The 27,419-nt window shown below is 46.5% G+C and overlaps 1 protein-coding gene across 1 annotated transcript in view; it reads right to left on the minus strand.

Annotated features, from left to right (window-relative positions):
* The window catches only part of Fstl4 (follistatin like 4), a 438,866-nt gene that overhangs the window by 12,373 nt on the left and 399,074 nt on the right, over positions 1-27,419 (minus strand). Inside the window, exons 8-13 of the mRNA XM_021176957.3 lie at positions 25,899-26,019; positions 11,831-11,992; positions 11,375-11,509; positions 10,096-10,122; positions 8,676-8,794; positions 6,264-6,413 (exon numbers count right to left, since the gene is read on the minus strand). Of these exons, the coding sequence (XP_021032616.1) occupies positions 6,264-6,413; positions 8,676-8,794; positions 10,096-10,122; positions 11,375-11,509; positions 11,831-11,992; positions 25,899-26,019 (714 nt within the window). The remainder of the gene's footprint in view (positions 1-6,263; positions 6,414-8,675; positions 8,795-10,095; positions 10,123-11,374; positions 11,510-11,830; positions 11,993-25,898; positions 26,020-27,419) is intronic.

Below are 27,419 nucleotides of genomic sequence, written 5' to 3' on the forward strand. Positions count from 1 at the left end.
TGTCTTCTTATAGAACCCAGGACCACTCAGCCCAGGGGTGGACCCACCAATAATGGGCTGGATCCTTCCCTATTGGTCACCAATTAAGAAAATGTCCTCCATGCTTGTTACAGGCCATTTTATGGGATATTTTCTCAATTGAGGTTCCTGCCTCTCAGATGACATAAAACTATCCATCACATATGCCCAAAGACCCACTTTCTCCATGGGTTCAATGTCTTTCCTGCACTCCCTTTAATCACCATAACTTTTGCCTCATAAACATAATTTCTGAAGTTTCTTTCTAGTCAGGTAGAAAATTTTTAAAAAATGACCATCTCTGTCCACATTGGGCCAAACTTCGCTAAACAACTCTCTATGGAGCCGCCACCCCGACCCTTTCATCTTCCATGACTGTGGTGAGGAGTCCTAGACCCCCTCAAGAGTTCAGTGGTCACTTCATGACCCTCCTCTTAGCATTATAGGACTTTATATGGTCACCATGCTCTTTTAGAAACACTCCATTTGTCCTCCTTGTTTCTCCGCGTCCTTCTTCACTTCTTCCTGACAAGGGTTGGCACATCCCAGGGCTTGTCCACCGGCCTCATCTACAGCCTTTCCCTCGTACCGAATTCTCATAACCTCACCTTAAACTGCAGAACTGAGCCTGTAGTTTTGCTCCCTCACACTCTGCTGGAATGTTTTCCATCCCCACTCTCATTAAAGTCTCCCTTTACTTTCTGGTTCTAACTGATAGCTCCCACCCACTGAAGTCCCAAGGAGAGGCTCTAATTACTTTTCAAGAATGATGTCTCCTCAATGAAAAGCGAAACCAGAGAGAAAGCATTCTGAGCGCTAATAGTCGTCTCTCTCCATTCTGACGGTGGATTCAGTATGACCAACCCCTTCACACTGGAGACTCTTAGGGCTGTGGTGGACTGGGACCCTCAAACCTCTAGTCAAAATAAACCTTTCTCTCTCTCTCTTCAGTTGCTTCTGGTCAGGTATTTGGTCATAGCAATAAGACAAGGAACTAATACCAAATTACCAAAGGCTTTGGCACCTTGGCACTGCCATGCTCCACCTGGAGTTTTCTACACCACCGCGAAGCTACCATCTGAGGACGTCAGTTTCTCAGTCTTTATAAAGCTCCTTCTCCTCTGTCCCCCCTCTCGAACATGCCCCGTTTATCTGCCCTTTTCACTGTAAAATTTCCTTGGCATTTAGACAGTAGCCATTGTCTTCCCTTACTGCTTAATCCCTTCTTGTGAGATTTCATGCTCCTACTCAGTGCTGTAAAAGAGGGCGCTGAAAAGCTGAGCCAAAAAGTCGATTAAATTCAGAATGGGATTTTTTCCATAGTCTCACTGTGCTGAGGCACTGAAGTCTGTCAGGAGGAAGAGCCTGAGCAAAAGCCTCAGGATTAGGGGGTGGACAGAGCAGACTTGGCCTTCGAGAGATTTTAAAGTGATCAACTTGCTACTCCTTCTGCCTAGCAGAGGAAAGGGCAAGTCTTTCTGATGGGTGACACAGCTATTTTACAGATTTTACAACTTAAGAAATATGTAGAATGTTTGGATTAAAATAAACACTAGGCATTTCAAGAGGCAGATATCTTTTCTTACTATTCAAAATCGTAACAGGAAGGGCCACAAGAAGACAATTAAGAATTTATGTGAAGTTGGGAATTAAATAGAGAATTTGAAGGTAAAATGAATTATCTGATGATGATGATGATGATGATGAATCAGGCAAGCCCATATTAGATGTAGGATTAGTAAAACTGAAGGACACATTGCAGAATATACAGAATTGAAACAGGAGGAGACGTGTGATACAATGGAAAGGCAAAACATTTTAAAGATGGGGTTGGGGATTGGTGTGTGGGTAGGGATGGGTGGTCTTAAGGAAGAGAGTTGAGCACCAGGAAGCAGAGTATTTAAAGACACAATTGCTGAGAATTTTCCTATCTAATACATGTTCAGTATGCAAACTCAAGAGCCTCTGGAAACCTTACATTGCAGTTAAGATGCTAAACAAAGAGGAATGCAGAGGAGGAGACAGGGAAGATACAGTTGGCCTAGCAACAAAGCAAGAAGGTAGAATCTTATAATGCTGAAGGAAAATAACTGTCATCTAGAGTTATTCAGAAATAAAGAGTGAATATTTTCACTTCCAACAAAACCAAGACCCGTTTCCAGAAACACTAAAAGAGCTAATAAAAAATGACCTCATTCCAGCACTTCGGAGGTTGAGGCAGGAGGACTGTGAGTTCAAGGCTAGCCTGGCTTATGGAGTGAGATGTTGTCAAAACAACTACCATATACCTCAGTTTTAAAGAGGACTAGAAAGATAAATATATGGGTAAATATCAATTATTGCCTGGATATAAATATTAATTTTGTATATTACTATAATAATATAAAAGGCAGGAAGAAGGTTTAAAGGTGTTAGTGATTATTGAAGAAATGCAGTGTGATGGCTAGTGTTGAACTTCATATTTGACATAAGTTAGGGAGATGGGCAGCTGGGCTTGTCTATGTTGGATTATCTTGACTGCATTAACTGAGGTGGGAAGTCCTGCCCACTGTTGGTGGCATCATTCTCTAGGCAGGGGATTCTGGACTGTTTAAAAGAGGGGAGAAAGTAAGCTAAGCACTAGGTGCATTTGCTAATTCATTGCTCTCTGCTCTTAACTATCAATGTAGTGTGACTGGCTGTTTTGTATTTGATTTCCTTGCAACAATGGATCTAGAATCAATCATACCCTTTCTCCCCTAAGTACTTTTGTCAGGGTTTTTTTTTTTTTTTAGCATAGTAGCAAGAAAGGAAGCCAAAATAAAAGTTAATTTATGAGCCGGGCGTTGGTGGCGCATGCCTTTAATCCCAGCACTTGGGAGGCAGAGGCAGGCAGATTTCTGAGTTCGAGGCCAGCCTGGTCTACAGAGTGAGTTCCAGGACAGCCAGGGCTATACAGAGAAACCCTGTCTCGAAAAACAACAAAAACAAAACCCCCAAAAACCAACAACCCCCCCAAAAGTTAACAATTTACATGTGATAGTACCAGTATAAAGATGTGTGTTGTAGTTATTAAAATGATAATAACACAAGTACATCTTCAATAAATAATGGAGAAAAATAGAACACAAGTATTTCTTGAAGCTAAAAGGAAACAAAAATGAGAGAAAAGCAACATAAACAGGCTAAATAAAAGGTAAAGTTGTAGAAACAATTATATCAATTATATTAAATATAAATGGACCAAATATTTTAAGAGACTAATTAAACTAGATAAATTTAAATGTTATAAAAGAACATCTTAAATATAAGGAATAGGAAGGTTGAAAAGTAAAAGGATGGACAATTGTGGCCTGAGAATGCTAATTAACATATGATTTAGCTATACTAGCATTGTTAAAAAGCTGGTTCATAGCATTACCAGGGATAAAAGGGACATAAGAAAAAGGAATCTTTCTTCTAGAAAGGGACTATAATCCTAAGGTAAAGATGATAGAACTTTGAGAGGTAGATAACTCCACAGCAGAGTGGATTTTAAAAACTCACCCCAGCAGTTGATAGACTAAACATACAATACAAATCACCTCAGAAAGGAGATCTGAACAGCACGATGAATCAAGTTGACATAACCGACACATATTAAATAGCGCATCTCATACCAGAGTACGTGTTCTCGTAAAGTAAACACAAAACATTTATCAAAGTTGATCATGAGTTCGGTTTTAAAATAAGCTTTAGTATATACTTCAAAAGATGGAAATTACTCAGTGTGTTCTCTGATCACGGGAATCAGTTACAAAAAGGCAAACTGAAAACCTGTTGCATCTACCAGGAAACCCCACAACTCTGGCGGTACTAATTGTTCTTTATACTCAGGGGCAGGACAACTCTGCTGATTGGCTGCAGGTTAAGTTTCTAGTCCCAGCCCTTCAGTGGGCAATCGTATAGTGCGGCTTTCTGTGTACATGCGCCTGGTCAATCTGATCTCATGCTTACCTTTGACCTGGTGAGAATCTTCTTTTTGTTTCAGTGGAAAGAAATCAAAAAAGGAATCTAACTAATGTCCCTGTGTGGCTTAGTTGCACCCAGTGGGGGGGGGATATTCTTTTGGCTTCTGCCAGTGTCCCCACCCATGTGCATTGGAGCCCGCTGACTTTGATGACCCACGGGAGGAGTGTGGGGACAGTTGTTACCATTAGCATTTGCATACATAATCTGGGGTAACATGTCTTTGAAAACATTCCTTTGGTACCCCCTTCTTCATTTCTATACTCGTAGTTTTGCATTGAAACCCATCTATACGGTTGCCTATATCCCCACCACATACTCTCTCTCTCCTGTCATTCTGACTTGAGTCCCCTTCCCCAGGGTGGCCATGCTTGTTGTCATCCTAGCGGTTGTAACTAAAGTGGTCTACAATGCGGTAAGATGAAATCCAGGGGCCAGTTCTCAAGATGGCCTAACACTGAGAGCACCTTTTGAGACTATCTCTGCCTATTGGAATACCACCTGCCCAGGTTTTCTTCCTACCTCTCAGCCCGCTCCTCCTCAGATGTCTTTCTTGGCTGTCCATCTCTTTGTTTCTTGATCTTTAGATATGGGACAGCTTCAGGCCTCCATTCTTTCCCTCTTGTTTATCTGTATACCCTGGGGTATCTCAGCCAGTTTTCTAGATTTAATCAGGCCTGAGGGTGATGACACTCAAGCAGACAGCTCCAGCCTTGTCTTTCCTCTGACTTCAGACCTGTTTACTTGACGTGTCTACCTAAATACCTGACAGCATTTCAAATTGAATCTCCTTTCTATCTGTACTATGCTCTATGCTAAGCCTTGAAATGAAGCATCTTTAATCCTCGCATCCTTGATTTCATTTGTGGTCAAATTATCCTCTGTCTCTCCCTTACAAGAATACTTGTGACTAACAGCCAGGGTCCACCTGGATCTTCTAGGATCTTCTAACTTGAAAAGTGCTTAGCCATACCTACATTGTCCCTTTTGCTATATAAGGTAACATTCAGTTTTCTGGCATAGAATGTCTTTGGGGCCATAATTTTTTTTTAAAGATTTATTCATTATTATATATACTGTAGCTGTCTTCAGACGCACCAGAAGAGATCATCAGATCTCATTATGGATGGTTGTGAGCCACCATGTGGATTCTGGGATTTAATTTAACCTGCCATTGAATATAGACGATAGAACCATTCTGCGCTCAAGCTAACCAGGAAGTGAATCATGCGCTTCCTTTCTTTTCCTCTCAAACCTTACATTCAATCTGCCAGAAAAAGATTTAGGAGGGCTAGAGAGATGGCTCAGTGGTTAAGAGTGCCTGCTGCTTTTCCTGAAGACTGAAGCTAGGGTTCCTAGTACCTGTATCAGGTGGCTCACGACGGCCTGTAAGTCCACCTACCCGGGATCTGATGCTCCTGTGCACATACACGTTACTAAAAATAAGCAAATCCGCTAATTTCTCATCACAGTCCTCTGAAGCTGCCACCATCTTGTGCCTGAGACAAGATCCTGTTCTATCATCCTTGCGGATTTGTAAGGCAGCAGCTGTGTTAATTGATGCTCAGAAATCTGTTGGTGACTTTCTCTTTCACCTTGATTTTATTCTACAGTCTCACAGGCCTCAAAGGCTCTCTGGGTGCCAGCTCCTGTTTATCCCTAAGCTCACTGCCTCCACCTCTTCCCCTCATCACTAGATGCTGCTTCCACCCTTGGTGTCTTAGGAGACATTCAGATCTCAGCTTCTGTTCCGTTCCAGAGGGAGAGTCAATTTCAAGCAGTCTTAGAGCTCCTTGGGCATATTAACCCTGGCTTTCCACAGCTCTCGCTCCCTACAGCACCCGGAAACTCTGCATTGTGTTCTGCCTCCCTGACTAGAGTCCATGCTGTGGCCTCCGGTGCATTCATTCATGGCTGGTTTTTGAACATGTATACTGTGCTGGGCACACGGTAATATATATCTGATAGACAGCTGCACAGAAGTCTCCTTTGGCTAAGCTTTTTTTTTTTTTTTTTTTTTTTTTTTCCGAGACAGGGTTTCTCTGTATAGCCCTGGCTGTCCTGGAACTCACTTTGAAGAACAGGCTGACCTCAAACTCAGAAATCCACCTGCCTCTGCCTCCCAAGTGCTGGGATTAAAGGCGTGCACCACCACTGCTCAGCTGGCTAAGCTCTTCTTATAGGAGTTGGGGAGCATGCACAAAGCAGGCATTGCCCTAGGATTTCAAGTCTTTCTCACTTCTTCCAAGAGCTATTACCTGTAAGACCTTCTGGGCTTGAACGTCGACCACAAGGACTCTGTTCAGTGCTGGCTGGGCCACGTAGATGTACCGGTTTCTGACATTGACCGCAGAGGCCCACTGGCATGGCTGGGTAGCATCTCCTTCCACACGAGGACAGATTTCTTCCTGTAAGGAGACAGCCAGCCATGTATCTGTTCTTCTACCCTACTCAAACATCCCTGGGCTCTCTAGCCATTGACCCTCTTGGATCCCCTTTTTTTCTTGTCTCAAACTCCTTGGGATTCATACATACAACAGCATGCAGACCCTGCCACACCACGAATTTCTCACTTGATCTTTTTGTCTTCCTTATCAAGGTCAACACTCTGTCGCCGTGTTCTCAGTCTGTAGATTTTTCTGTGTGGAATAGCCCTGGGCCCATTCTTGGATTTCTTCTGTAAAGTCTATTTCTTTGTTGACCTCACTGAAACCTATGGCTTTAGGTACCATCTGCACACTCGCTACTCCCAAATTCCTAGGTGTTCATATGTGTACAAATTTGCACACGATTGTGGAGGCCATATCATTCTCCCAATGCTGTCAGCCTTATTATTTGTCTATTACTATTTTTGAGACCCAGGTTTTCAGTGGCTTAGAGTTCACCATGTAGGTTAGGGTAGCTAGCCAATGAACATCACAGTTTGCCTGCCTCTGTCCCCCTAGGTTGGAATTACAAACATATGCTTAAAAAAAAAAAAAAGATTTGCTTGCATGTTTGTATGTATACCACATGTGTGCCTGATGCCTCTGGAACTAGAGTTTCTGATGGTTGTGAACCACCATGTGGGTCCTGGGAACTGAACCTGGGTTTCCTGCAAGAGCAACACGCGCTCTTAATCACTGAGCCATCTCTCCAGCCATGTCCCCTTCTAATGTGGGCTCAAGGATCTCTAACTCAAGTCCTCATGCTTACAAGGACAGCACGCTACCAAGTGTCAATCTTTAGTTAAGCCCCTTGTGTGCACGCCACTCTTAGATGCTGTCTCTTGTACCTTAAACTTGTATATCTAAAATCAACTTTTAGTTCTTTTTCTCCAATCTCCCTCATTCTATACAAAACTAGGAGCTCACTGCTTTCCTCCCCCCCCCCTTTATGGTTCTTTTTATTTTATGTTTTAAAGATAGGAACATTGTTTTCTGTGTCTTCTGTGATGCATATTCTCTTGGATTTTCTCGTTACCCTGTCCTAACCCTGTCCTGTGGTTTCTCTTAGTCAGCCTGCCCCTGAGTGGTTAACAGCTCAGGCCTCTGTTGAATGTCCATCCACTGCAGTCAATAGCCATGCCACTGTCTATTCCTCAACTTTTGACAACACTCACAACCAGATGGTGCCCAGATCTCTGTCTTCAGCTCAGAAACATTCTTTCAGTTCTATTTGGTTCTTTCAGAGGTGCTTCAAACTCGATCATTCAGGATGGGCCATGTGCTCTGCCTCCCATGGCTAGACTCTTTTTCTCTCTATTGCCTTTGCTACTTGGCATCACAAGATGCTATGAAGTCCTGGCAAGCAGGACCATGACCCTATGCCTAACAGGGTCAGGGTGCAACTGTTTGGGGACAGCAGCCTGAGGGGATGTCAGAGAACAGAGCAGGAACCCAGGGGAATGGAGCAGGGAGGGCGCCCTGAGCCTTCCCCCAGTGGTTATCTCCTCTGCTGCCCTCTCCTTCAACTGTCACTTGATACTTGGCTTTATGTGTCATTTGTAGCAGTACCTCTGTAACTCTGGGCATTCCTTCATGTGTGTCCATGCCTAAGGGTCACAAGAACACCTGTCTAGGGGCTGCCTGTTCACCTTGCAGTCTTTATTATTTGACTAAGAAGTGGAGGCCAGGAACCCAGTGTCCCCTGGTGTAGCAGAAATGGAGGGGCCACCTCTATGTAAATGCCAGGGGCTGCATAGCTACAAAGGCATCTCCTGCAGGAGGACCTAATTGAGGACTGGCTGAGAGACCAAGGATTGCTGGCACAGACAATGCCAGCCAATCGGGAACTGCTGTTTAGAAGAGATGCTTTCTTGGGACCGATGGGGTGTGGGTAGAATGCATTAAAGGAGCTTGCAGTAGTGTTCAGATGAGCTTGCTGCAGTGTTTCTCACCTGCTCCTGAAGTCTGTGTCATTGACTCCACACTACCTCACCTCCAACCCTCAAGAGCAGGTAGGGTTGAATAGTCCAGGGCACAGACAACACCCTGGCCCTCACAGCTGCTGGATGGTGTATGGAGAACTAGAATTCTCTGCCTCATGCTCCTTCCTTAGCCTAGAACCACACCGTCACGTGAACAGAACTGAGGGAACCCAGGCTTACACGCACACGCACACATGTGGAGCATGACCTGTGGATTTGGACCATGCACGATAGAGAAGCTGCCTCGGCCACAGAAACTCACATAACTCATGAAGATCTTCTCTGTAGGTTTCAAGCGTCTCTGGACCTCACAGTCCACAGGGTGGATGACAACGATGCCATCGTCAGCGAAGACATAGAACATGTTTCCCACGCTGAGGCCTGGGAGGGACGAACACAGCAAAGTCATGAGCTTCTTGTGTGGTAGGGCCACACAAGGCACAGCAGGATAGCGGAGGTGTAATGTACTTTCCTGGTGGAGAGGGTAGACAGTCAGTTTCTAAGGTTTGGAACCAACATAACCTATCACCAGCTTTGCAAACGGGTTCCTGCTGCTGCAACCCAGTCCATCAAAGATGCCAGGGCTAGAGGGAGCACATAGCATTGCACTCAATGGCCAATCCTAGTTATCCCTTGGAGAATCATATGGGGCTACTATATACATATGCCTCAGTGCAGCACCCCCAGCAATCTCAGTGTCTTAGGCACCATGCCAAAACATCTCTGTCATGAATGATCCACCTTACAAATCTTGGGCTGAAACAGCCACTCTGGGCAAAGCCTCCCTAGGCTTCTTTGAAAGCCAATCACCAGAAAAGCCAACACAAGATTGACATCTTAATGGAGCCCACACAGGGTTTGTAGATGCACCTATGTTTCCAGCTTAGTGCAGCAACGGTGCTCAGTCAGTATGGGAAAGTGAGAGTCAATACTCATTCAACACAGCCAACCTCACAGGAGACGCAGCCTTCTGATCTGCCCTCTAGAAGGCTATGTTGAAATCTAGCTTCTACTACCAGGCTCCAGAGGGCTCCCAGCTTCCTCTGCTGCTGTTGTCTGGTCTCACCTCTCTCCTACTAAGATTTGAGAGTGTCCTGGGGCCGGTGGTCACTTCCTCTTGGCTTCTGTGTTCTGGCCTCTCTAGGACTTGAATATCAGCAGAGAAGGGCAAAGCATTTAACTGCTGAGATGAGATGGGGTTTGTTCAGTGTTTCATCATTTACTCTGAAAGCAGCACCCACCAGCCCTATAGTCTAAGGTGGCTTCAGTGTGCCTTTGGTCCCTACAGTACACAGCAGCCCCAGTAGACTCGTGTTCCCTTAGGAGTCTCCGCTATATAAACATGAGTCCCTCTGCAGTACCCTAACAGCATGCCTAACAGCATACCACTGCTTAAAACACACAGAAGACGAGCTTTGCAGTCGAGGCACCCAAGCTGGGGAGTAGAGAATGGTTACAGTCAACAACCCTGCTGTGGGTCTCTGTCTCTCATATGTACTGACTGGGTCAGGCTGAGTGCCCAAAGCTCAGGAGACTAAGCTGGGTCTGTGCATGAGTGTGCCACATGAGTTTGACTGTGAGTCCCCTTTCCCCTTGGTACATAGGCTCTGCAAAGCTGGTGGCTCAGGGAAGTGAGAACACATGTAACTACAGGCATGACACAGGACAGCCATACTCAGTACCTTCTTCCCGCCACAAGATGTTTGCCACTATGGCAGCCGAGAATCAGGAGAGCAGCAACATGAAACCCAGGAGAGAAAGAGAAGAGGACACTGTCAAACCTTCACTGCTGTGATTCATTCCACTAAGGAACATTCTAAAATCTACTTGTCGCTTGATGAATCTGGATCACTCATTGGCCCAGCAACAATACCAGTCCACAGTGCAGGACCCATGTCGATACTTCAGATTTCAGAATGCTTTTTTTTTTTTTCTAAATGAATCTTTGAAATGGAGTCCTAGGATTCCAGCAGCCTCCCCGATTCTGCAGGCAATGATGAACAAGAAGCCTTTCTCCCCGATTTCCTGTCTTCCAGGAAAGCTAATTTTTAGTTAAGACTCTCCAAGGAAGAACATTCCCTCATTCAGTGATCAAAGCTTGGAGTCTGACGGACGGGGAGGGACTGACCACCACCTATGCTATGACCACTACCTGCAGGACCACCTGGGGAGGCAGTGGTTACAAGGGAGAAGATGCTTAGCCCATGAGGTGGGTGATAATTCCCAGAGGAGAGGCCACTCTACTCCCAGTTGTATTTTCATCTGGTAGTTCCCCATACCACGGAGAGTACTAAACTCCATTCATGCCTTTTCTCACATATATACATATACTGTGAATACAAGAGAATAATTATAATATGCTGTGATGAAAAAGTTATTGAAGGGGCTGGGATATGTCCTACCAGTTAAGAGCATATGCTGTTACTCCAGAGGCTCAGAGTTCAGTTCCCAGCATCCCACAACAGGCAGCTCATAACCACCTGCAGCTCCAGCTTCAAGAGATCTGATCTCCTCTTCTGGCCTGTGTGTGAACCAGCACACACAGGTACACATTAAAAAAAAACTTAGTTATTTAAGACTTGGAAAAGGTTCATTTCTGGAATTTCAGATCAAAGGAAGTCTAGAGGGGATTGCTGTCTGCACCTGCGAGCTTCTAGAACACCCGGTGGCACAAAGGCTTTTGTGACTGAGTTTCCAGTCGTACATCAAGTAGGAGGCAAGAGCAGAGCTGGGATATTTGGCCTCTGTGTCCTGAATCAGATTCTTCTATTGTCTATGTTCCCAGAGCTTTGTAGGTTGCTTGAAAAGGTCACCATCTGTACCTAGCTTTGTGTACAGAGGAAATAGATTTATCCCAGCCTTTAGAGGCTTCCGGTTGGTGACTAACTGGAGAGTTAGTGCATTCCCCTTGTCCCCTAACATACAGCTCAATGAGGACCTCAGAGCCAATGGGGCACTCACATGTCTTCCTAGCAGAGTCCTCAATGAAGAGTGAGGAGATATCTTCATCCACACCCACTTCATTCTTGGCAATGCAGGTATATGCCCCGGTGTCTTCATAGCGGACACTGCCGATGTGAAGTTCGCTTCCATTGGCTGTAGAGGGGAGAGTGCACAGGGTGGTGCTCTCAGGGGGAAACACCCTTTCATGTGCCTTCCCCACTATCCTCTCAGGATCTCTGAAGAGCCTTGAGCTAAAACCATAGTCACTGGGTATGGCTGAAGGCAGCCAACATTCTTGGGGCTAGACCCAGGATGGGGTAGCACTGCTGAAATAGAGGGTGACCTGGAATCTGGCCAATGGCCTCTCAGATGCCCATGAGCTGTGTATGCCAGTCAACAGGGGATCCCTGTTTCCTCTTAACATGCCAGATTCAGCTATGATCTCGCCTCTCATTTCCTACGTGCAGATCTTACCCAAGAGGGAGAGCTGTTTGGACATCTGGGTTGAGACATCCATGCCGTTTTTCAGCCAAATGATTCTGGGCAGGGGGATGCCCTCAGCATGGCATCGAAGGCTGGCTGCCACCCCAGGTTCTTGTGCCTGGGTTTCTGGATAGACACGAATGACTGGTGGCACTGTGGGTGAGAATCAGTGTTGGTAAGAACAAATCCACACCTGCTCTTGGGCCTGTAGTCAACCCCTGAGACCCTTGATCCAGAGGGTGAACCTGAGAGGCGACTCTGGAGGCAGTGGAACCAGTTTACAGTGATCATCTTTGACAACCCAAGCGCTGAGGAAAAAAGCTGTAAAATGAATTACTAGTAATAAACACAACCTGTGTCGTACCCCGTAATTCATGGCTTCTACCCTTGTTCTCAATATGATCAGAAAGACATCCAAATATTTAACGCTGCTCAGCTGCAGGATGTAAAGAGAAGCCAGCGGCTGGAATTAATCTCCGAACGAGTGAAATTCAGATGTATTATTCCTGTTATCGGAAAGCCATTGGACAGGGCCTTAATTTCTTTCAGGAAATGCTTCACGAAGCACTTATGGGCACTGACTGGCAGGGCTGCTAATTACATCACAGCTCTGGGGCAGCCCATCGATTTTCCAGTGGGTCATTTTTATTCCTTCACTCCCTAAGGTCTGGAACCTATATGGAAGAAGGCTGTGTCCTCCTTGGCTGGGGAACAACTCAGCTCTGGCCCCTGGTGGTTGAGTTTCAGCTTGGGTATATGACCTGACCCACTGGCTAGATGACCACAGGTAGGCAAGACTCCGGCACATTCTACAGGGCACCGCCCCTTATAGGCCATGGGGAGGGACTCTTGGAGAAGTGGAGATTTTGGGGGAATCCTCTCTCCTGTCCCTGGAAGTAAAGACACCATAATTTCTCACATTCATGAGGGCTTATGTTTATTAATACATTTTACTCTATATACTGTAAAACAGGATTTGAGAGTGTATGTAAACAAACAAGTTTTAAACAAATCACACTTTTTTTTTTTTTTTTTTTTGGTTGGGGGATGGATTCCTATTGAAGTGGATAACTACGATTCCTTAGCACTATCTGGAAGTTCCTTTATTACAAGGAGGAGTCTGAGTAAGGGAGAACTCTGGTGGTCCACGCTCAGTGGACAGAGGACAAAGGAGAAACTCTAGAGTCATTAGGAGCAGTGGATCTGCAGTTGCCATAGACACTCCTCCTCCTCCTCCTTCAAGATGTATTTATGTTATTTCTATGGGTTTACTGTAGCTGTCTTCAGACACACCAGAAGAGGGGACCAAATCACATTATAGATGGCTGTGAGCCACCATGTGGTTGCTGGGAATTGAACTCAGGACCTTTGGAAGAGTGGTCAGTGTACTTAACTGCTGAGCCATCTCTCCAGTCACCATAGACACTCTTCTTAACAACTCAGCTCGAGTTCCAAGGCTTGCCCTGACTGACCTCTGGGAGGGTAGAGGGGAAACCCAAACTAGGTATGGGGAATCCCAAGAACAAGGTGTCTCTGCCATCTCTCCCCCTGGGTCTCTTTGTTCAAAGTTCTGGGGATGGAGTCCCAGGCTATAGCAGCATCAAAGATGGTTCTGTCCCAGATCAACCATCAAGGATGGAGGAAGTGAGTGGGTTCAGTTGAGATGTGGGCAGGAATTGCTTTTAAGAACACAGATGTAAGCTTTTCTTCCATCCATTTGGATCATATAGGAAAGGAAGCTTTCTCACACCTTACATTGGGCAGAGGAAGAAATGAGGTTCAAGAGGCACAGAATTTGAGTAAGGAGGGTATAGAGGCCCAGAGAACTGAGACTGATGGGTGGTTTGAGAAAGTTCTAGAACAAACCAGGGTTTTAGTCAGGACTACCTGGGACCTGGGCATTAGTGAGCTTGGGCTGTTGCAAAATCTCCACCTATTCAAAGCCACCTGCCTGATAACCACAGATCAAACCTACAGGAAGTAGAAGAGTCCACAGAGGTAGAAGTGGAATAGAGAACTCACCTGGAAAGCCAAGAGAGCAATGAGCAAAACTTTGAGCTGCCTAGTTGTAAGAACAGCAAGTTTGATCAATTGAAAACAGGAGAAAAAGAATACAAAAGGGCTTGAGCATGCGAGAAAGCTGTATTAAGTTATGGGTAATAAAAACAAAGACCTCAATGAAATGGATCATTTAAAAGGAAGCTTTGGGTCTGTAGAGCTGGCTTAGATATATATATATATCAATAAATTGTGACTGTCTCACTTGGCTTCGTTACTTTTCTATTTGCTTGGATTAAGACCATGACCAAGGTAATGTACAGAACAAAGAAAAGTCTTTGAGGTTCACAGTTCAGAGGTTGGGTCTATGGTCATGGTGGGGAGCAAGGCAGCAAGGCAGACAGGTATGGGCTTGGAGGAGGAGCTTAGAGTTTACATCTTACACAGGAGTTGGAAATAGAGGGGGAGAGAGCTAACTGGGGATGGCATGGGCTTTTGAAATCTCAAAGCCCACCCCCCATTGACAGACTTCTTCCAACAAGGCCATACTCCCTTATTCTTCTCAAACACACCAACCTGGACCAAGTAATCAAATACCTGAGCCTATGGGTGCTGTTTTCACTCCAACCACCACAGTCCTATGCAAATCAGGATCATAAATACAGTTGGTAACATCTAGCTGGCATTTCAAGAACACACTGGGCTAGAGAGATGGCTCCATAGACAAAGTATTTGCTGTGCAAGTGAGAGGATCTGAGTTCATATCCCAACTATCCATGTAGAAAGCTGGACTCAGTAGCATGTATCTACAATCTCATCTCTCCCGAGGCAAGATGGGAGGTAGGGACAGGAGAATCCCTAGATGCTCATGGGCGGCATCAGTGAACAAGAGGCCTGCCTCAAGCAAGGTGAGGTGTGAGGGACAACCTCCAAGGTTGTCCTCTGACGTCTACACATGTGCCGAGGGATATGTGTAGACCCATATGAACATACAAACATGTAGACACACATAAACTATAGCCGCAGACTCTAAGTATGTTTCAGTGTCTATTAGGATATCTATAATGATCAAAGTCAAAGGTGGCCAAAAATAAATCATTTGATTTTCTTACTAGACACCGAAAGAGCCTTGAAAAAGACCTAAACTCCTTTTCTTGGTGTGTGACTATGCAAGGCCCAGTAAATAGGAACAAAATGATATTTTCTTCCTACAATGAAGAGTATGTCCATAAAAAGAAGAATCAACACCATTCCTTTCAGGAAAATGAAAACTGAGAAAGTACAGAAAGCAGTGTTAACTCTGATGCTCCAGGGGTTTGGTCAAGGAAGGTAAGATATGAAGGCATAGACATTAAAGGATGGTGCCATGTTTATCCCTGTGACCAAACACCCAGCAGAAACAACTGACGGACTCTCAGCTTACCATGGTGGGGAAGGCATGGTGATTCGAGGGGCTCTCTCTCTGGTACAACTGAGACTCTTCATACTGTGGCCAACCAGGCAGCAGAGAATGTGGTTGGTTGAAGGGAGTATCGACTTCAGAGCCTCACCCATAGTGACCTATTTCCACAACCCAAGCCCCACCTCCTAAGGGCTCTCTAGCCTCTAAAATAACATCCCAAACTGAGGACCAAATTTTCAAAACACTCATGGGGAACATTTCAAAATTAAAAAGATTTAAAATTCATATTCATTTAAATGTCCCTATGTGTCTGCTTGTTGGTATATGCAGTATGTGCACATGGTACCTTCAGACAGCAGAAGAGGGCATCAGGTCCCCTTGGAATTAGAGTTACAGGAGGTTGTGAGCCATCTGCTGTGGGTTCTACAACTGTGCAAATACTCTTTAACTGCTGAGCCATGTCTCCAGTCTCTCAGAGGGATATTTTCTTCCTACATCTCAGAGGGACATTCAAGATTGCAACCATATAATAGAGAACAGGGCTGTTTTCCATAGCTGCACTCCAGGCCACAAGCCAAAAAAGATGGTTAAGATCACATGACCATACAGAGCTAGTACCAAACATCTAAAGTTAATCGCTTATTTATAGATCAGAATAGACCAGACAGACAACAGCCTGGACCCAAGTGATGAGAACTGTAAAATCTTAGTGACAGCATAAGAAAGGTAATAATGAGAGGGGAGCCATTGATTAGGAAGATTTTCTATTGTCACAAACAAGATCTGACAAATTAACCCACAGACTCTATCCAATTCCAATTAAAATGGATCCGTTGGGGCTTGACAAAAATAATGCTGGGTTTATCTAGAAAGGAAACAACAATTCAGTGCATGGCCAAGGGAACCGAGAACTGACATTGTTCCTTGTCATTTTGCTAAACCAAGATGTCACAGAAGCAATTTTGATACTGAGTGAAGGGGAGGGGGGTGGCGAGGGGCTCCTCTTCTCCGAGCCTAGCACCTGACTAAAGACCTTGATTGATTTTACAAGGCTCTGTCAATTCAATGTCAGGTAGCTGACCTCTGTAGAAAGTCCAGCCGGGTATCAGGCACAGTGCACACAGCATTAAGAGCCTCGGTCCCTTGGGTGGTGGAGCTTTCTGTCGGGGAAAGAAGACTGAAGGAGCTGTAGTGCGATGGTCACCCCCAGGGGGAGCCCTGGGGAGCAGAGGCGTTACTTTCCTCTCCTCCTACAGGAGAGACTAAACCTCAAGGTGCCTGAGGGATCTGTCTGTTTATTGGTGCTAAGCTTGTCCAGGGAACAGGACTGGCTCCCACAGTGGTCAGTACCAGCCCTGGAGACTGTCCTTGGTCTCTGCTCTCATCTCTGGCAGGCATGTGCTATAGACTGAGAATTTTTCACACTTGAGCAAGTAACATCTATCTGCTCACACACAATGCTCACCCTGTTCCCGGCCCCCACCTCCCAGGGCCTCTGTGCACTGCTCTGAGATGGGAGATTTCTCAGGCCAATTTGGGACTAAATTTAAACTGAAATTTGTGATAGTGTTCGAGAACAGAAAGACACCTGACTGAAAGTCAAGGGTGTAGGATGAGTCACTCAACAAAATAGTGACTTCAAGGCACTAAAATCTCCATAGGTGTGTGTGTGTGTGGGGGGGGGAGGGTAGGGCAGACACACACACACTCACACACATACACACACACACACACACACACAGAGCCTCTGCCCATCTGGAAGTCTCTTTAAGGACACAGCAACCCTCCTTGAAGGGAGCCTGAGGAGGGGAGGGACATCTACTGTTCCCTCCTTCCCAGCTTTCTTCAGACCTCTGAGTGAGGCCCACCAGGCTCTTTTCTTGTCCCCTGTAATGACATCATTTCAAGTTGTCCTGATGGGCCCTCCCCACAATGAAGCTCCTTTCTTTGTTTGTCACCCTCCCCCTGGAGACCTGGCTTTTCCTGAGGACACTGCTTCTCTTGCAGCTTCCTAGGGACAGCCCCTTCCTCTTCAATCCATCCATCCATCCATCCATCCATTCATTCATTCATTCATTCATTCAGTGCATGAACCTAAGGCTTCACACAGGCTCAGCAAGTGCTGTGTCTTTGACCTATTGATCTTTTTATTTTTTTCTTTGCACAACAATGCTGGACTTCAGGACTGCTGCCATGTTTGCTCTGCTTAGCCCAAGCCCTGGATCCTGCCCTTCCTCTTCCAGGATAACACCCCTTGCTCCTCACCTGCTTCTACTTGGAGGGACTTCCCTCCATTCAGATCATACAACCTGTTCATTCTCTCCTAAAGAGAATAAAGTGACTCTAAAGCACCCCCCAAAACGAGGCAGCTCTTCTCTCTAGCTTCTTTCCCCACCCCAGCCCCTTTTCTCCTACATCATCCCACAGTTCCCTCTAAGTCAGTTCCAGCCACATGGACCCAGCCATCCAGTGGGAACTGCTCTTCTCTGGGTCACAGTGGCTTCCACATGCTAGCCTGACCTCAGCAGCCCTAATCATTGCCCTGGCCTGTCTGCAGCTGAGTGATCTTTGTAGGCTGCTGTCTCTGCCTGGCCCTGGGCATCCCTCCTCGTTTCCACTGGTCTCCCACCTGCTCAGCTGGCTTTCCCTCAGCCCTGGCTCTGAATGCAGGTCTTCACCCTCTGGTGGCCCAAACCCATCCACAGACTTGACATCTGTCTTCTGACACAGCTGAAATGCATCCCTCCAGCTCAGACCTTGCCCTTAAAGAGAACTTAGATGCCCATCTGCACCCCACTCCACAGGGTGTCTGTCGGTGGACACCACGCATTGCTCATGGCCAAGTGAGTTCATGATCTGTCTTCCCCTCAACGGCTTCCCCTTGTTTCAGTAAAGGGCAGATTTCCCTTGCCAGAACATTTGGGGTCACCTTTGACCCCCCCCCCTTTTACACCCCTCTCTCCATCTTTCTCCTGCCATCCTATGTAAATCATGCACATTCACTCAGGTTCTCCTTATTCCTTCTGTTCTTTAAGAAACTTCTTCCTTAGCGCTTTTGCCCATGGCCACGCCCCCACGCAGACAGGGCATGCCAAAGCATGCTGATTTGTTGAAAGGGCTGGGAGATATATAGTAAGTAAGGGGGTGGGGAAACGCACATTTCTCAATAAATAGAACGAGTACACACCAGGAAGTTAAGAGGGCAACTCTGGGAAACCGAGGAGCTGGCGAGCCTGGGATGAGGGGGTGGGATGTGTAGCCAAAGAGGCTCAGAGATTGGCTGGCTGGACTACAGTATGTCCGTGTGTGGAATACAAGCCACGGGTATGAGTTGCATTTGGGTATTTGGGATCATGGGAACAGTAAATTGCCACAATCCTTCATGAGCCAGTGGGTCAGTTCTTCTCGGCGTCCTCCCAGAGTAGCTGGGGTAGAGTGGAGTGACAGAGCACAGCGAGGTCATTTATCAACAATGTGCGTGCGTGTGCATGTGTGTGTACGCGTGCGCGGGTGCACGCATGTCCTGTGGGCTATCCTGGGCACCTGGGTAGAGGCAGGACCAGAGGCCCCTTGGCCTTCTCAGCTCCCATTCTATCCTGAAGTGCAACATGGAAGGCAAAGCTTGGCACCAGGCAGCTTTGCCAAGGATACAGTCTTGCTCTAAAAATTCAGCATTTGCTGAGGATAAAACTAGAGTGAGGAATTGAAAAAAAAAATCACAGTTCAGTTGGGTGGGCATTCAGAAAACCAAACAGTTCTCCCATGGGTGTGGGCCAGGCTCTGAGTAAGCACCAGGTCTGTACCCACCCAGCCCTGATCCCTGCAGTCACAAGATTTGGCCATACCTAATGCCAGCCCTGTAGAGTCTACCAGAACAGGCAGGTCCTGAGGAGAACCCTAGGCTGTGAAGCACCCACATGGGTCTTGTCAGAGAAAAACGCAGATTCCAGCTTTCAGTAGCATGGTAAGGACACAACTGTCCTAGGTCATGCATATCCCAGCTCCTAGTCCCCATCCTTCATCTTCTGCGCACGAAAAAGATTACGAAACTAAGCTACCCCAGACAAAGATATTCTCTTTTATATTTGCAAAACCTTCATATGAAAACATGCAGGGGCTGGGGAGACAGCTCAGTTGGTAGAGTGCCTTGCCTCACAAACACAAAGACCTGGATTCCAACCATAGAACCCACATAAAAAGGCAGGGTGTGGTGGTTCATGCTTGTAACCCCAGTAAGCCAAGAGGAGGAGAAAGGTAGGTGGTCCCTGGGGTTCTCTGGATGGCCAGACATCCATCCACCCACCCACCCATCCATCCATCCACCCATCCATCCATCCATCCATCCACCCACCCATCCACTCATCCATCCACCTATCCATCCACTCATCCACCCACCCATCCACCCATCCACCCATCCATCCACCATCCACCCACCCATCCACCCACCCATCCATCCACCCACCCATCCATCCATCCACCTATCCATCCACCCATCCATCCACCCACCCATCCATCTACCCATCCATCCATCCACCCATCCATCTACCCATCCACCCATCCATCCACCCATCCATCCATCCATCCATCCACCCATCCATCCATCCATCCACCCATCCACCCATCCACCCATCCACCCATCCACCCATCCATCCATCCATCCATCCACCCATCCATCCATCTAACCATCCACCCATTCACCCATCCAGCAATCCAGCTTGCCTAGGCTGGTTGGTAAGCTCCAGGCCAGTGAGAGACTGTGTCTCAAAAATAATAAGGTGGGTGTCTTCACAGGAATGACCCCAAAGTTGACCTCTGGCTTCCAAACACAGGTGTACACACCCACACCCACAAACCTACCCACGCTCCATTTGTATCCATAGCACCAAGGCCATTTTCTTTGGAAAAAGTCTCTCGTTGCCAAGGTTTAGGCGGCATAAACATGTTCTTAAGTAAGAAGTCACCAAAGTACCAAGCTGGAGTAATAAGCAGATTTGAAGATGATTATTGTGTTTGGGGGATGAATCACTACTTGTCTGAACTGTGGGGAGGTCGAAGGTATTTTTAATTTAATGGATTAATCATCGATGTCTAAAGTTCTCGCTCCTTCCCATGAAAGCAATGCAGGGACTTTGCAGGAAGTTATAAATCATGTCAGTTTGGGGGCCTCCTTTCTGGAAGCCTGGGCTATAGGGAAGTTATACTAATAATTTGTGTATAGCTTTCTGGAAGGGTTCCTTTATGCAGCTAGGTTAGGCTGCCACAGAAATGGGAGGATCCCAGAAGGTGGTGGTAGCCCACTCTGTGTATGGGATCTCTGTTACCAAACAGCTTGAGAGCAGTGTGGCTCTAGTGGGATGCAACCTGGTTTTGGGTGGGGTAATTTTCTCTGGACCTCCATTTTCCCATCTGTATAATGAATGTACTGGAGGTCCTGCAAGTGGCCTCTAGCTTTGATCATTAATGTCTCTATGACTAAATGTGGCTTAAGATAAATCCAAGTCTCCCCCAAGTCTGCCTGTCCTGTATCCTGTATATTTCCAAAGCAACTTACTGCCAGACCTGGAAGGGATCAAACCAGACCTCCAACGGCACAGCTGGGGAGTTGTACCAAGCTCCACCCTAGCTGCCCAGGGCCATCTTTCATACCCTTGACTGGGGGAGGGGGAGATGGTGAAAATGACAGGCCGGGGCTGGTGAGATGGCTCAGTGGGTAAGAGCACCCAACTGCTCTTCCGAAGGTCCAGAGTTCAAATCCCAGCAACCACATGGTGGCTCACAACCATCCGCAACGAGATCTGGCGCCCTCTTCTGGAGTGTCTGAAGACAGCTACAGTGTACTTAGATATAATAAATAAATCTTAAAAAAAAAAAAAAGAAAAAAGAAAATGACAGGCCAATGTGACTACCCATATCCTCTCCTTCTTCAGAAGACTCTTAAGCAAGTCAGAGAGCTCTGAGAACCACCAGGACCCTCCTAGCCTTCTAGTGTCCTGCACAGGGGTTCCCTTCTTCAGCACTGTCTTAGTTAGGGTTTTACTGCTGTCAGATACCATGACCAAGGCAACTCTTATAAAGGACAACATTTAATTGGGGCTGGCTTACAGGTTCAGAGGTTAAATCCATTATCATCAAGGTGGGAGCATGGCAGCATCCAGGCATGCATGGTGCAGGAGTTGCTGAGAGTTCTACATCTTCATCTGAAGGCTGCTAGAAGGCTAGCTTCCAGGCAGTGAGGATGAGGGTCTTAAAGCCCACTCCCATAGTGACACACCTACTCCAACAAGGCCATACCTCTTCCAACAAGGCCACACCTCCAAATAGTGCCACTCCCTGGGCCAAACATATTCCAACCACTACATCCCACTCCCTGGCCTCCATAGGCTTGTTCAAACTTATGAGTCTATGGGGGCTATACCTAAATATAGCATAATGCAAAATACATTTAGTTTAACTTCAAAAGTTTCCATAGTCTACAGCAGTCTCAACAATGTTAAAAAGTCCAAAGTTCAAAGTCTCTTCTGTGATGTATCTAATCACTTAACTGTAACTCTCAAAGCAAGACAGAAACCAGCTGGGCAAACTCCAAACTCTGCATCTCAATGTCTGATGTCAAAGCGGTCTTCTGATCTCCAACTCCTTTTTTATTTTTGTTGACTTCAACAAACTTTTTTTCCCCCGGGGCTGGTTCTATTCCCTGTTAGCAGCTTCCCTCAGCAGGTATCCCATGACTCTGGCATCTTTAACATCTTTGGCTCTCCAAGGCAACTTTAACTTCACAGCTTCTTGTTTCAATGTCTGGGATCCACACCTGATCTGGGCTCTTCCAAGGGCTTAGGTGACTTCTCCAGTTCTGCCCTCTGTAGTACTCTAGGTTCTGGTTAACTCCACTCTACTGCTGCAACTGTTCTTGGTGATTATCCCATGGTCATGGTATGGGCATCTCAAATACTCTGGGGTCTTCTTCTGCAACTAGGCTTTACCAATAGTCTTTCATAGGCTCTCTTCATGGTGCCAAACCTCCACTTTTCTGCATGACCCCTTCAGGCCTGGCCATCAACTGCAACTAAGGCTGTACCTTCACCAATGAACTTCCATGGCCTCTCACAGTGTCAAGCCTCAGCTGCTCTTCATGATGCCTTCATGCCTTCAAAACCAGTACCACCTGGGTGACTCTTATACATTACCAAGCACAGCTGCAGCATGAGGTACACCCTTGGCTATCTTTGGAACACAGCTTCTTTGTGATCTCAGAAAACACTTCCCAGAAGGTATCACCTCAATAATGCTGGTCTCCGTAATCACTGATAATTTCTTAGCTCCAGCTAACCAGCATCAATTGTCCCAGTAGTCCCATATATTCTTGACTCTAAAGCCAGAGCCACATGGCTGAAGCTGCTGAGTTTTCTGCTTGCTAGGTCTGGAACATGCCACCCCACCCCACCCCCTTATTCTATTACTAGCTTTCTGTTTTCACCTCCCTTACTGCCTAAGCTTGGCTGTCCTGGAATTTGCTCTGTAGATTGATCCTGAACTCAGAGATTTACATGGCTCTGTCTCCTGAATGCTGGGATTAAAGGCATGTAGTACCACGGCTGGACTTAAGTTTTTTTTCACCTAGAACGTGCTCTGTCCCAGGCTTGCCTTGACCTCAGAGATCTGCTTGGTTTGTCTCCTGGGATTACATGTGTGTACCACCATGCCTGAGCCTAAGCTTTTCATGGCCACTGTTTCTCAAGATCTGGATCAAAAGATCTGTGTCTTTCATATCTGAATTGTAGTTCATTCCAGATTAAATATCCAAGTGAAAACAATAACCAAGTAATAATAACACTCAATATGATAGAACTGTTCCTTGTTCAACAACAAACATAGAAATAATAAGCTTAGCTGGGTGGGATCTTGTCACAAAGTCACCACCCCTTAATCTGTTTATCTCTTTGGACATAGGATTCAGTTCCATTTCACTTTCTCGTGTCCCTTTATTATTTGAACTATACATTTTATGTTTTTCCTTTCTAAACTTGCTACACTTGTTCAAAATGCTCTTCATGAGACTTAACCAGAGAACAGTCTTTGTTGGGCTTTTTTGAGACTTCCTTTGTCAATACAATGAATATAAATCTCTTTTCTTTAGCCTCAGGTAGACTCTTCGGACAAGGGCAAAAAACAGCCACAGTCTTCACTAAAATATAACGGAACAGACTCTCAGCCACATATTAAAATTCTTCTCCTCTGAAACCTCCAGAGCCAGGCTTCCACTGTTCAAATCACCCTCAGCAACAAAGTCTTCCATATTCTACTAGGATAGTCCATTAAGCCCCCTAAAAGCATTCCACTGCTTCCAAATCTAAAGTCCCCAAATCCACATTCTTCTAAACAAAAGCATAGTTAGGTCTATCACAGCGACACCCAGTCCCTGGTACCAATTTCTGTCTTGGTTTGGGTTTTACTGCTGTGAATAGACACTATGACCAAGGCAACTCTTATAAAGGACAACACTGCACTGTGGCTGGCTTACAGGTTCAGAAGTTAGAGTTGATTATCATCAAGGAGGGAGCATGGCAGCATCGAGGCAGATGTGGGGCTGGAGGTGCTGAGAGTTCTATATCTTCATCCAAAGGAAGCCAGGAGAAGATTGGCTTCCTGGCAGCTAGGATGAGGATCTTAAAGCCCATGACCACTGTGATACACCTACTCCAACAAGGCCACATCTCCTCCAGATAGTGCCATTCTCTGGGATAAACACATTCAAACCACTATAAATGCCAAGCCATAGCCCACAAAGATCTTTGTCCCCTACTTCTGGAAGATTCCTTTAGTGACCCAGTCCTCCTTCCTGGAAACTATGCAACATTAGGAGTCACTGAGCCCTCTGGGGAGCTGGGTGACACCTAGCTATGTGCACTAGGCTTGGAGACATAGGATGCAGAGCTCTTGCCCTCTGTTTCCTCAGGCTATGTAGTCCAGAGTCCCACAAATGCTTACTCTATACTCTACATCCAGATTATCGAAGAGCAGTACCATAGCATCCCAGTAGTCATTGGCCCAGGGTATTATCAAGTTTGTTTGTAGCTACCATCTGTGTGGGTGTGAGGTAAGGGCAAGTCACCCAGTTCTCAGAGTCCCAGTGTCCTTGTCTTGTAAGATAGGAATGGCACACAGTAGATATTCAGTAAATGTTCCCACTTTAATTATAGCTTTTAGCCCATCCTATCTTCCTTGTCTTTCCATATAGATTCCACTTGGTTCCTTCCAAGTCTGATATAACTTTAACCTTTGTAGTATTTTATAAACTTCCTGCCTTTTTCTGGGGTCAGCAGGCCATTATCATGTATTCCTTGGGGACAATAACAGGGTCTACTTCAGGCGTTGAGGGCATTGAGTGCTATATCAACTGCCTTCCGGAGTGCCAGGAACTATAACACCCTACAGGACCAGCCCAGGAGTCATCCAGCAGGCCATACAATGAAGTAGGAAGTGAATCACAAAGTGCCTAGCTCCCAGCATATTCTCCCGACTGTGTCAATGGCCCTTCCTTTAGCTAGGAGAGAACTCTCGAATCTCTCAACAATTAGGGCATGGTTCTGAGGACCATCAGGGTAAAGAGAGCAAGCTGAAGATGCCCAGCCTCCCCAGATGGCTTGCTGCTCACCCTGAATCCTTGAAGTCAGTGAAGGTGAATCTCAGGATGTCATCATTCTTGACACCTCATTCACTCTCTGCTGAGAGATGTCCCAAACACCTGCTGTCATTGAGGATTTGGGGTCAGAGTTGAAAACACCTCACTCTTCCCTGATGCCCCAGAGCCTGCTCCAGGCCCTCTGGGCAACAGCTGGGCTTCATGGGACAAGGTTAATTGCCCTGATGGTCCAGGATAGGAAAATGAGGCTTATTTTGATGGTGGGTGGGGCCAGGCTGAGATGACCAGCAGTGTGTCATAGAGGTAGGCTCTAACTCCAGAACGCAGTCAGTTATGTGGCCCCAGGCAAGTGGCAGGCTGTCTGCTTGAGAGTCTATGTACAGTGCTTATTTCAGGGCCAGATACAAATGCATCAGGTTCATAGACTCTGGCTTGGAGAACTGCTTGGTGGGGGTAGGGGTAGTGAAGAGAGGTTAGTTCTTTCCAGCTTTTAAGATGGCTGGCAACACTGGAACCTGAGTGAGTTTGAAGTTCCAAACCTGCCAATCTTCTCTGACAGCCTGAGAGGAGGAGGCTCAAGGGGCCCTGTGGGAGAAGGGCTGCTGAAAGGAGTAATGCCCCTTAGATGCACAGTGACGTGGTGTCACGTCACCTGTAAGAGCATTGGTGGCTTGGACGCAGGTTCTGCAATCCCTAGATCCAGAGATCAAGGGATCATGTTGCCTGTAGTCCATGCAGGCTCCACACTTCACAGTGGCCACTGGGGCCTCAGAGAAGCCCAGGGCAACTTGGCTGTGTGACTCACTCATCCCTAAGTCCCCTCCCCCAGCACTTGGATTCATTTCACCGGAGGAAGCCTTGGGTAAACCAGACCCAGTACTTTCTAAGCCTTTCCCTTCATCACAGCAGATGGGCTACGTATGCCTTTAACAAGACAAAATGCAAGAGAGCATGAGGTTTGCTCGGAGAGGCATGGAGGGTGCTTGGAGGGGACAACATGCATGGAGCCATTTACTAACCATTCACCTGCAGGACGTGGGTCTGGACCAGCTGCTCATGGCCCAAGGCGTGGCAGGTGTAGTTGCCCATGTGGACTGTGGTCACCTTGGTGATGTACAGGGAACCATCCTCGCCAAAGTCCTGTGGGGCAAAAGAATCATGATTCACTTCTCTGTGGAGCAGACTGGACAGCCGGTGAGTTAGTTTTCCAGGAAAGACACCCCCCTCCCTGGCACCTCCTCCTTTGTCACCTCCGTGACATCTTCCACCTCCAACTCCCTTTAGGTCCTGGAGATGCTGGCTTGTTTCACAGGAATCTTGCTCACCTGGTACAAGGCTTGATTCTGGAGGGAGGACCTTGTTGAGAGCAAGGGCTGACAAACCTTCTTAAAGGGCTAGGTAGGAACTATGTCAGCCTCCCCAGTCTTCTGGTTTCTGTCAACCCTTGACTCTGCCATGATAACATGATAATAGCCGAGAAGACATGCATATGAATGAGTGTGGCGTGTTTGGCGGCATCTACGGACTCCAGTTTGCTTAACCAGGGTTCAATTCCATCCAGATCCCAAGTGCATATGGGTAACTTATGGGGTCAGAATCACCCAAGGGAAGAGAGACAGACTGATAGGGACATCGAACAAATCAAACCAAAACAAGGCAGGGTGAGAGAGCAAGGCAGGATGAGACAGAGATAGACAGACAGGCAGGTAGGCACTTGCGTGCGCGCACATACACACACACATACACACACACACACACACACACGCACATACACACACACATACACACACACACACACACACTCACACACAGAGTGAGAACAAGAGCGAGAGCCAGGGAGAGAGAGAGCGCCAGCCATTCCCATGGTTTCCATAGGAAGTGACCCAGAGTCTCAGAGAGGTATGAAGAGGAGTTTAAGGCCATCCTCAGCTACATTGCACATTCAAGGCCAGTCTGGGATATAAGAACTCATATTTCAAAGGAGAGAGAGAAAGAGAAAAAAGATGCTTTTGGGCTAACTTAACTCAATGAGGGATGAGAGAAAGGCACAAAATAGTGACAGGAAGGTTGATAGTGAACATAGCTCCTGCTTTCCAAATTAGTAAAAAAAAAAAAGGCTCACCGTGCTCTCATCTTGGAGGCTTCTGGAACCCTGTACCCTGACTGTGAAACATCACTTTGCTTAAAAGAGCCCATTCTTACCATTCCGCAGAAGTCTCGGCCATAAAGAACACAGCAGATAGCTGACTTATCCTGTGTCACAACAGCCCTAAGGGCTCACCCCTGAGTTGCTGATGAAGAACTAAAGGCTGATCAATACTGAGATGACAGATTTCTGTCTGTTTCCTGAATCAGAATATAAGTGTATTGCTGGGAGGCCGGGTGCAGCCCCTTCCACGTGTGTGTGTGTGTGTGTGTGTGTGTGTGTGTGTGTGTGTTAGGGCACGTGTAGCTCATCATTAGGGGGAGCAGTGGGGAGAAAAACTCAGAGCTCCACATGGTCAGATGCAGGCAGACTCCACCCTAAGGCTCAGAGCCAG

Source organism: Mus caroli, unplaced genomic scaffold, assembly GCF_978045245.1.
Source record: "Mus caroli unplaced genomic scaffold, Mus_caroli_1 scaffold_13, whole genome shotgun sequence".
Lineage (NCBI taxonomy): Eukaryota > Metazoa > Chordata > Mammalia > Rodentia > Muridae > Mus > Mus caroli.